The sequence below is a fragment of the Protopterus annectens genome, chromosome 3.part1 (genome assembly GCF_019279795.1).
Source record: "Protopterus annectens isolate FY-2018-M chromosome 3.part1, PAN1.0, whole genome shotgun sequence".
Classification (NCBI taxonomy): Eukaryota; Metazoa; Chordata; order Ceratodontiformes; family Protopteridae; genus Protopterus; species Protopterus annectens.
The window spans coordinates 1,123,073,596-1,123,085,728 of NC_056732.1; the positions used below are offsets into that span (position 1 = coordinate 1,123,073,596).

A 12,133-nucleotide genomic window follows, 5' to 3' on the forward strand; every position below is an offset into this window, starting at 1 on the left:
TAGTTATGTTAGAAACCTGGGTGGGAATTCCCAGATATGCTCAGAATTAGTCCAAAATGACAAAAATACACCGAACCCACAGACATTGCCAACATCCTAGCTGACAGGTTCAGTGCAAACTTCTCTCCCCCTCCCCACCAAAAGGGCAAATATCTATCCAGGCAGAGTGCTGCCCCCCTGACATCTCAGATGCTCAGATAAGAGCTGCCCTCTCCAAAGCAAAAAACATAGCATCAATGGGACCAGACGGTGTCCCAGGCTGCGTCCTACATGAACTCCAAGAAGAGCTAAACCCAAACATAAAACTACTGTTCACTCTCAGCCTTACTACAGCATATGTACCCAAAGAGTGGCGTACAGCAACAGTGGTCCCTCTCCACAAAGGTGGTGCCTCAACGGATCCTGGAAACTATCGCCCCATAAGCCTGACTAGCTTGGTCTGCAAAGCTATGGAAAGGATCATCATGGACCTCATAAATAAAGATATTGGGGACCTACAGACACTGGATCCTACCCAGTTCGGCTTTGTTAAGGGCAGATCCTGCCTCTTAAACCTGGTTGATTTCTTTGAAACAGTCACCAAGGCCATTGACGAGGGGAAGGTGGTCCACACAGCCTACCTGGACCTCGCAAAAGCCTTCGATACAATACCCCACTCAGGCATTATAGATAAGCACACCAGCTTAAATATAAACCCCTATGTCACTAGATGGGTTGCAAACTGGCTCAAGGACAGAACCCACATGGTTAGAATTGCTGGAGCCATGTCAGACTTCAAACCAGTTACAAGTGGCATCCCACAAGGCTCAGTCCTGAGACCTCTCTTGTTCGGTATATATTTCTCAGAGGTACAGGCCCACAAGGAAGGATTGTGGCTGACCAAGTTCGCAGATGACTGCAAACTGGGCACCATAATCGACTCTCCAGCTGACACAAGCATCCTCCAAAAGGGCCTCATAGAAACAGTCAACTGGTGCCAGAGCCATGGCCTCAAGCTAAACGCCAAAAAGTGTATAGTCATTCCCTTTGGCAAAAACAAAGTGCCCACAAATTACCACATAGGTGGTAATCCATTAAGTACAGAAGAAGTAATTAGGGACCTGGGGACCCAAGTTGATAGCAATCTCTCATTTGACAACCACGTGGCCAAAGTGGTTAGAAAAACATTTTATATAGCCCACCTATTCATGAAGGGATTCACATCTAGATCAGGGGAGGTCATCGTGCCTCTTAACTCATCCCTCATCAGGCCCATAATTGAGTACAATGCCCCTTTTGGGATGTACCTTACCAGACACCTGCAGCAACTGGAAAGACCCCAAAAGTACCTCACCAAGAGGATCAAAAGGCTCAAACAGATGCCATATGCTGCCCGGTTAAAGAAACTCCAGCTCTACTCAGTGGCATACCGCCTGCTCAGAGGCGATCTGTGCCTGACATATAAAACCATGTCCAACCCGGAATTAATGGACATGCTGCACCTAAGAAAATCCAAATCCCATCGAGCTACGCACTCGAGAGACTTGAACCTCAGCACTGAAATAAATAGGACATGCTGGAGGGACAGATTCATAATCCAGAAGCTCCCTTCACTCTGGAATAAAATCCCAGTCCAGGTTAGGCAGAGTCCCTCATTGACTCTCTTCAAGAGGAATCTTGATGAGTGGATGGGAGATCGTAGGTTTACCCCGGGTATCACTTCTGTGTCACTGTTAGACAGAGGCACAGTATGCTAACCTTCAAAAAGGGCATAGCAAAATTAATTTAAAATGGGTGGCGAAAGCCAAACACACTCTGGCTAGGCTTATAAATGCCCTAGGGCAGATAGCCTAGCATGAACCTATGAACCTAAAATATACATTTAAACAGTTACTATAGTGCATGTACATTTCTGTTCTATTCCAGTAGGGCATGCTGTGGTTGCATTTTAAGCTCAAGTACTTTATAAAATATATTTTCAACATGTCTGTACAAACCTAGTTTGATATACACACAGTTCTAATATAGTTGTAACACAAGCATCTTATATGAATCATGTTGATATTCACAAATGACGTATAGTTATCTACAAAATTCTAGCTAACTGTGCTGGCAGTACCTCCTTTGCCACAATCACAGTAATTTTTCCATCTTATTGCTTCTAGACAATACACTGCACCTTGCAAAGTTATACCAACTTTCTGTGTGCATCTCCTAGTTTTGGGAGGAAAGTTAGGGAAATAATGGCAACACTGTCCACAGTCCCCACACAAGCTATAGTGACCTTATGTATACATATATTAGGTGTGTGAGGAAAATAAATACATAAAGACACAGTGCTGCCAGACCCAAGACAAGCCATAACAACCATGTGTGCACACCTCTGAGGTTTGGCATTAAAATTAAAGAAATAATGACTATACCAGCAAGAGATTTCACAAGATGGTGTTCAGGGCATTAAGCCCTACTAAGTGCTTGTCAAAATCCATTTATACAGTCTGGGATGTAGGGAGCATTAATCTCAAAGAAGCTGTGCAGGTCTGGATGTCATGTCATGCATTTAATGACTTACTTCTGGAAGATGAGTTTTAAAGTTTTCTTTTCTGTCTGCTACACAGAGGAGTTATGTAAGTTAAGTATGTGCCCATCAATACCACGTGCATCAAAAAAAAAAAAAAAACACAAACACACATGCAAACACACTTTTGCTCATTGTTTGATTATGATAAAATTTCAACTCTTCTCTACACAGCTGTCGCATATTAAATTAATCTAAACTGCTTCCCACAAATTGCTTTAGCCCTGCAAAGCCAGAATAATGAGCAAACAACTGCAACAGTTAGCTAGTCAGTTTCTTCTATAGGTATTCCTAGCAATTATAGTTGTTTTGTCTGTTTACATCTATGATGTCCAATTCTTGTTAAAAAATGCATAATCTGTTTTCTATTTTCTGCTGTGCAGAAAGAAAATGTTAAATGTTGCTACTTTGCCTACAAAGATGAAATAAAACTTTAAGCAGAAATTATATCAAAGTAAAGAACTTATCCCAAATTATCTTAGACACACACACACACACACACACACACACACACACACACACACACACACACACACACACACACACACACACACGCACACGCACACGCACACGCACACACACACACACACACACACACACACACACACACACACACACACACAACAACACCAACAATAACAAAAATATATAGCATGGCCAGGAAATAAAAAAAAAAATGATTTGAAGAAGTCTATCTGGCATAAATCAGGCAAATTTCAGTTAGTTTGTGGGTTACGGTAGATGTCTTACTCTTTAAAAGTATGGCTAATCCAGTTATGCATTACAGGACACTGCCAGTTTCAGTTTAACTGACATAATAAAAGCTCACACAACCATTTATTTATTTATTTATTTATTTCAGTTAGATTGACCGGTGAAGTCCACTGGGCCAAGAAGAGATCGTTTTCAGTGGAGACTATTGGAGAAAAGCTCCTAGGACAGTCACAAACATTCATAAAGTTACATACATAAGTAAAATATTCAGTTTACAAACATATTGTAACTAAGGTTGGGTGGCACGATGCCAGGGTAACCCTATAGGCTAGGTTTGTTAAGACTCCAAGGCGATTAGCCTAGTACAGACCTATGAACCTATGAACCTATATTTAATGTTATATAGTTATATACAACAAGCAGAGAATACAGTAAAAAATGCATGTGAGGTATACTACAGTTGTTTAAAAAAATGCAGAATATTATTAAATTTAAAACAAATACAAATAGTAGTAGGTGATTGTTATTGTTACCATCAATAGAAGCATTGTCTTCTTTTTACACACTGCATACAATTTATTCATCTTACACTCTGAACTTTCCAGGATTTCTGTTTTGCCTCACTCATGGAGCAGGAAGCTTGCAAAGATCAAAGAGTAAAGTGAATTGTGTTTTCTGCTATACAGCAACTCTGTCCTCTAGCAGTGACCACTCTCATACGCTCAGCTGTCAAGATTTTTCTAGAATGTCTATATTTTTGCATCATACTTATTGTTTTTGTCTGTTCCTCATCACATAAATTTGGTTTTCTGACAAGTCACTAAGGATTGAATTAACTAAATAATGACATGCAAATGAGTTTAAGATTTCTTATCCTTCAGAAAATGTATGCTAACATAAATTCTGTTATTCTAGCAAATTCTACATTTATAAGAGCAATATCTAAAATCTGTCCCTATCTTTGGGGCCTTCATTCCCGTATTATTTTAGTCTTTGTACAGATTTCTTGTGCTAAAAGATTGAAAGGTATGGACCTGCTTTTTCTTTTGATTGGGGTGCTTGAGGACATTTATTTATTCATACCATATAGTGCATTTATATAACAGGGAAGTTAATTCTGACATTTCAGAATATTTTAAAACAATTTAGATACATGGGATGTGGACTTTACATATCTATGTCTAAACGAGTCAATGTTCTGTGATGGTCATAAGGCCTGAACATTTAAGAAAAAATAAGAACTTAGGAACTTATGACTGTGAAAGGCAACATTTTTGAGTGAAGACAGGAGCTGGTTGTGTTGGAGATTTGCAGTTGGTCTCCTTCTCGCATTCTCTTTCTCTCTATATATATAAATATGAAGATACATACATACATACATATATGTGTGTGTGTGTGTGTGTGTGTGTGTGTGTGTGTGTGTGTGTGTGTGTGTGTGTGTGTGTGTGAAATATAACTCTTCCAATGCATGTTTTATTGACATAAAATACTCTTTTCTCTTTTCTTTAAAACCCCTGCTTGTCAATAGCAAGACATTTTAAACACTGATTGATAACTTTTTCTGCGGTATGTGAGTTATGCATGCTTTAAAGTAAGTGGAGATTTTTGCTATACTAAGTTTTTGGATGTTCTTAAAGGTTTGGCATTTGGTGTTTGAATGTGTATATGAGTGCATGTGGCTAATTGGTTGTGTGGTGTATGCATGTGAAGATTTTTGGAGTATGAGTGCAAGTGCTTGCAGGTTCAGGTTCGAACCAGCACTAGGGATAGTTTTATCATAATGGTATCTATGATACGTTTCATTATGTTAAGCAAGTAAATAGTGTACACATTTTGTTCAGGGTTCCTCATAGTTTGGGGAATAATAGTTTGAAGAAATAACTGTTTCCATTTTTGTTATTATGAGTTTGTCTGTTTGTGATTTTGAGAGTTGTCATGCAACTTGAATCTTTTCTTTATTCATTAAATAGAATTTAATATGATAATATGATATGTTTGTTTTACATTATGCTGCTTAAAGTGATTGAGTGATGGGGATGGGCAGATAATAAAACAGCACTTAGTTGCCCTTTGATAGAAGATAAGACATTGATGCTTGCCTGCTGGGTATTAGGGATATGATGAATATGGAAGGGGACTAAGAATGCATTTATGTTGCCTTCTTTGTGAGAAAGAGATTATTATTTTTATGTGGTCTGTGTGTGTGTGTGTGTGTGTGTGTGTGTGTGTGTGTGTGTGTGTGTGTGTGTGCGTGTGTGTGTGTGTGTGTGTGCGTGTGTGCGTGTGTGTGTGTGTGTGTGTGTGTGTGTGTGTGTGTGTGTTATTGGCATTTGCAATCATGTTAGGAGAATTAGATGAATATTTTTGTTTCATTTTAGCAGATTTTGAAAGATTAAGGAAACTGAGGTTCATCAATGTATGTCAGATAGTTTTACGAAGTATACTGCACTGTTGTTATCTAGGAAATATGTAAATAATTTATGTTTTAGAGCATTTGGTATCATATCTGAATTCCTACAGTTATTAATAGAGTTTAGCTAATAGGTGAAATGTCCATTGATATCCTTTTGGAGGATGAATGGTATCGGTTCCTTTCTGTTTGCCATTGCTTTCAGTTAAGGATGACAGAGGTTGCAGAATTCCTGTACTGTGTATCTATCTACCCTGTAGCACTCTACAATTGTCACATCATGCAGAAAATGGAAAGTTAAAGAGTCTAAATACCATTCTCCTTCTTGGCCGGGGTCTATTAACAGTAGCAGCAGCATAGGCTTGGGCCTGCTGCACATACACATGAATAAGAACAACAGCAGCTTCTAACATTCTTTCCGGGTAACCTAGTTTTCATGGTTGTATTCCAATAGATTTTGGAATTCTCATGGAAATCCAGCACTGAGTCTACGCAATAGCTTTATAGCTTGTTAAATAGCTTCTCCACCTCAGATTAGCTGATAAGCATACAATTCAGTTGCTTATGTTGCAATTAGTATACCATAGTGTTTACTGTGTTTCTGAGGCTCTGCTTGCCATGTAGAGCCATTTACTGAATACAAAACATTGCTCTATCAATGCCTACACAGTCTTAGGGGACCATGTAGGCTTTATTGAATCCAATAAAGCATCAAAAAACAGCCAGCACTCGAAGTAAGAAGAAAAATAAGACTTTAAAAAGTCTCACCACAGTCTACAAGTGCAGTCCACAAGTGGACTGTGGCGAGACTTATTAGTCTTATTTTTCCTCTTACTTCAAGTACTGGCTGTTTTTAGATGCTTTAGTTCTTTTTTTAGCCATTGCATTTGCCGTCCAAGTGGAAGTTCTTAGTGTTGGATTTATTGAATCCATACCATATTTTCTAAATACACAAACCAGATGTTCATCATCTTTTCAAAACTCTTTAAAATAGCATATTACTTCATGTCATACCCAATATACTTTTAAGACTAACTACTGCATATACATTTCCTTAAAAGTTTGAGGATTCTGACTAAAACACAAAATTACAATCAGAAGATTGCAAATGGATATTTATCTTAAACAAATGATGTATGTATGAGGCTAAGGATTACAGGCATGTGTTTGCATTACTCGCTTAATATGTGAGAACAACCCCCCACCATTCACCTATTTCCCCATTCCTCTTGCTGCTAAAAATAATTGCCTATAAGGTCATCAATGTTCAGTGCAAAAGTAAATACTTGGTTTTGTTGTTCATACATGTTTGTTCACAAGTGTCTGAATGGATACATACACACACACGCACATGCACATATGCACACACACAGACACAGACACACACGCACACAAAACACCACTCTGAGTATTTTGTTTTTTCTGCTTGTCTTCTTTCTTTAACAAATTCAGAGGAAAATGACATTTTAAACACTTAGTGCTTCAGTTAGTACAATTTCAGAATTTAATTAGAAAATAAGTAACAGTACATGATTTATACAGTTTATAGATTTGTAATTTAATGACAAAAGTATGGTTTAACCTGCAATCTCCATATATCGAGTAATAGAAGTTATTGATAAATGCTTTTTACAGATTGTATAGTTTGATCTTCTAAATTGTCTGGAAAACCTAAATCTCTGGAGAGACATTGGTAATGGTATACCTTTGTTTAGAAAAAATATGGTCAAAATATTTAGGTATGGGATAAAATATTTTTTGAAATTTTGGATGAATAAGGACACTTACTGTTTATGACTGTAGAACACTTTAATGGCTGCTTGTGTAATGCTTGTGTAATGAATGAATAAATTAATATTTTTATGAGATGTAGATAGATGCACAAAAGAATGTGCAGAAACATGTATGCATAAACAGTATGGACGTCTAATGCTTTGTGTTTATGAGGGGCAGGGGGCAACAGGCAAACATGAATTTCTAATCCTATGGTTTAGCCCTGACAATGTGATCTACAAAATGTACTCTGTTTATGAGAAAGGCTTTTGTGCTGTGTGAAAATACAATATGAAATCTAGCTCAAGGCTTTCACAGAAATGATTATTCATATTAATCACAAACAGGAGTTAAAGAAGAATTCCTGTAATTCTGGCGAGGTCGAGCAATCTTTAAATGTAATTATGGTTTATTAAAATATCTGCCTTCTGCAGTATTATGTTGTCCCATTTAATTTGCTATGTTGTTATGTTTTAGCTATCAATGTTTATGTAGGTCATTTTATCTATATTCTTATTTTTTATTTTTAGGGAGGACGTATTGACAGTATTGATAATGAAAACCGAACACCTTTGCTCCTGGCTACTTCCTGTGGTTCCTGGAAAACTGTAAACTTACTTATATCTAAAGGTTGGACTTACTTTATTTAATATAGGCATGTCATAACAATCAATCATTTAAACAAAATGGCAAAAATTGTAATCCTTGTCATTTTATGCTACTTTTGTTGAATCATATTACTCAAAGAATTTTACTTATGTCAGAAGTTATCATAACAGAACAATAAGTAAATAATATACCATTTAGCCTACTCTACAACACAAAAAGTAAAGGCATGACTGTAACATATGACTGTAACATAGATGACTGAAGTTATAGTAGTTTCTTGAGCACCAGAGGAGCTGTCAGAGGAGGACAATAAATGAATGGCTATGGCAACCTGACCTCAGAGTTTGCTGCTGCAGTTTCTGGCCAGTTCTCTGTACTACCAGTAATAGGGCAGAAATCTCATAACATGAGATGTAGGATATCAATTTAGGGAAGGGTATGTACTGCCACTGCCAAAGCCAGTGGCACTATTCACTGTGTGTGTGTGTGTGAATGAGTGCACCTGCATTGAAAATAGGGGCATGGGTAGTTCCTGCAGTGATGCAGATGTGCAAATCATCTGCAGGGAGGAGTTATGGCTAACCTAATATTTTGCAACAGATTTTCTTAGTTTGGAATATCCTGTCCACAGATTTGACTACAACTGAAGCTTTCACCTCAGTAATTTTGCAGGAGCTGTCAGCAGCAAGCAGCTATATTTGTTACGTAAATGTAAGCATCTCTTAAATAAAATCAGCCTTTTTATCTATTGTGATTTACAGCATAATGTGATAGCATAAGACAGACAATGTAAGTTAAATGCATGAGGATGGAAGGATGTGCAGTAAATTGTGAAATAAAAACTGCACTATTGAAAGCAATAATAAATTAATTCAGAGTGTTAAATAGAATAGAATTAATATTGAAAGCTTCAATGGTAATCTTAAAATAAAGCTATTCAATAAAGGATGGGCTGTCAAACTTAAGATAATAGCTGAGGTTCTGAGTCATACCCTTCAAGAAGATCACCATCCGCAGACTTTATCCAAGATAGCATACCTCAATTCTCACTCAATCTGCCCTTAATCCATCATTTGACATTTCTCAAACTCATTCACCGATGGCTGCATACACCTAAGAGGCTGCTTGCCATGGGCTGGGCTACATGTAATAGTAATCAGCATTTTAGTATATCTGATACAGATTATTTTCATGTGATTTGGATGTGTCCCTTGATCAAAGTCAAATAAGTCACCCTTATGGAAGCCATTGCATGTGCATCTGTATAGCAGCTCCCTGATGAACCTTCCCCAGACTTTTGGATATTAACATCTCCAGAAATTGTTGGTATTTAAATGATTCCCTTCTTAAATGGGTCAGACTAATTGCTGTGTCCTTTATAGGTTTGATTTTTAAGCACTGGCAAATTCTACCAGGTACCTGGAACCATGCATTTATACTACTTATAGACAGATTTACCAATTTGCATCTCCTAAAGTTAATACAGTTAAGTGGAATTCATGGTAGATGATTTTTCTACAATTCCTGACAAATAATAATAGATTAGCCTATGCACATTTACATTCATTTTATTACCTTATGCAGTAAGGAGGTATTTTCTCATAATTTAGTCTTTACATACTGTAGCACTGTATTAGAGGTGATGCAGTTAGTTTTATTTCATATTGTTAAGCTATCAATAAGCATGCCATTTAAACTGATTTGCTTGGGAGCTATTTCAAGATTGTTGGGCATTATTGTTTGTTACAATAATGTATTAATTGCATATACAGGCATTTTGCTGGTCTATACATATATAATAAAATGATACAGTCTCTGATAATTCATTGCCATCCATTTATTTTTTTTGTTGTTGTTTGTTTTTTCTTTACTTTTGGAGAAATTTTGACTGTTGTGATACTCTTCTAAGTTTCCAATGAAATTTGATTTCTTTTTACAAAAATACATTATTGAAAGTAAACCTCATTAGAATTACAGAAAGAGATATACACTACCCATGAAATTAAGTTATCCCTAAAGTCAAATATTTGAAAAGTTCTTTTAAAGTTATGAAATCTTGCTGAATAGTATACAACTTGACACTTAAACTCAGGATGATAATTCTTGGATGGTTGCACCATGGCATAGAAGGTACAAACTAAAATATATTCCTTTTTTATTGGCTTTTGAAAAACATGCTGTCCTATAGGCAATATTTGTGATGCTGTCATTGCCGAGTATATCTAATATACACTCACTCGAAGCACTCCTTAAAATGGAGAACGTTGACATCTGTACAGTAACAGAGACCTGGTTGAAATCCCAGGAGAACACCCCTGCGCTACAAGGCTATAATTCATACCACACTTTTAGGACCCAAAACCAGGACCAAAGCCCCAAAGGTGGTGGTGTCTCCATATTCATAAAGGATATGCACACCTCCAGACTAGTAGTCCAACAAAACACATCAGAGATACTTCTGGTACAACTAACACTGGGTAAGACTGCAATCCAGTTTGTAACCTGCTATAGATCTGCCAGTATGTCCCAAGACTCATAGGGTCATAGGTTAATAGGTAGGTGCTAGGCTATCAGCCCTAGGGCCTATACAAGCCCAGCCAAAAAAGTACCCTGGATTTTGTCACCTAAGAAAATCATTTTCCTGTGCCACTGTCGAGCAGAGCCACAGAAGTGATCCCCGGGGTAAATTTCCTATTTCCCATCCAATCATCAAGATTTTTCTTGAAGAGTGCTAATGAGGAGCTTTGTTTGATATAGATAAGTAGTTTATTCCAAAATATGGGAAGTCTCTGGGACAGGAATCTATCCCTCCGGCATTTTCTGTTTATTGTTGTGACAAGGTTTAGGTCCCTTGAGCATGTAGCTCAGAGGGATTGGGATTTCTTTAAGTGGAGCATGTCCAACAGCTCTGGGTTTGACATAGCTTTGTATGTTAGGCAGAGATCACCTCTGAGTAGGCGATATGCCATGGAGTAAAGCTGGAGTTTTTTGAGACGGTCTCTGTAGGGCATCTGTTTGAGGCTGGTAATCCTCTTTGTGAGGTATTTCTGTGGCCTTTCCAGTTGTTGTAGATGTCTTGTGAGGTACATACCAAAATGGGCATTGTACTCTATAATGGGTCTAATGAGTGATGGGTAGAGGGGAACAATGACCTCTTTTTTTCTGGATGAGAAACCTTTTGTGATAAGGTGTGCCACATAAAAGGATTTCCTGACTACTGTGGCAATGTGATTATCAAAGGAAAGACTACTGCCCACCTGTGTCCCAAGGTCTCTTATCACACTTTCAGTGTTAAGCATACTGCTTCCTATGTTGTAGTTCATGGGTACAGAGTCTTTACCAAAGGGGATGACAATGCACTTTTTGGCATTGAGCTTGAGGCAATGGCTTTGACACCAGGCATCTGTCTCAGTAAGGCCATTTTGTAGGATGTCCACATTGTTAGGAGTTTCGATTATGGCTCCTAGTTTGCAGTCATCTGCGAACTTCATTAGCCAAAGACCTTCTATGTTAGCCTGTACTTCATACAAGTAGATACCAAACAGGAGAGGACCCAGGACTGAACCCTGTGGCCCTCCACTTGTCACTGGTCTGAAGTCAGATTTGGAGTCTGCTACTTTCACAGTATGGGATTTTGTCAGTGAGCCAGTGGCAACCCATCTTGTGACATATCGATTTATACCTAGTTTAATGAGTTTATCTATAATTACAGAGTGGGAGATGGTGTCAAAAGCCTTGGCAAGATCTAGATAGGCTGTGTGAACCGGCTTACCCTCGTCTACAGCTTTGGTGACTGCTTCAAAGAAGTCTATCAGGTTTAGGAGACATGATCTGCCTTTTACAAACCCTAACTGGGTGGGGTCCAGAGTTTGGAGATTACCAATGTCCTTGTTTATAAGTTCCATGATGATGACATGTTCCATGGCCTTGCAGAACAGACTCATCAGGCTAATGGGGTGGTAGTTTCCGGGGTCCGTGGTGGCTCCCCCTTCACATTCTTAAACACCCTAGAAAATATTAAGGTACAACCCAATACCCTTATACAGGGGGACTTTAACTACCCCTCCATT

The 12,133-nt window shown here is 38.0% G+C and overlaps 1 protein-coding gene across 1 annotated transcript in view; it reads left to right on the plus strand.

Moving 5' to 3' along the window:
• LOC122797756 (transient receptor potential cation channel subfamily A member 1-like) overlaps positions 1-12,133 on the plus strand; it is a 1,191,690-nt gene that overhangs the window by 506,226 nt on the left and 673,331 nt on the right. Inside the window, exon 10 of the mRNA XM_044066280.1 lies at positions 7,985-8,084. Within this exon, the coding sequence (XP_043922215.1) occupies positions 7,985-8,084 (100 nt within the window). The remainder of the gene's footprint in view (positions 1-7,984; positions 8,085-12,133) is intronic.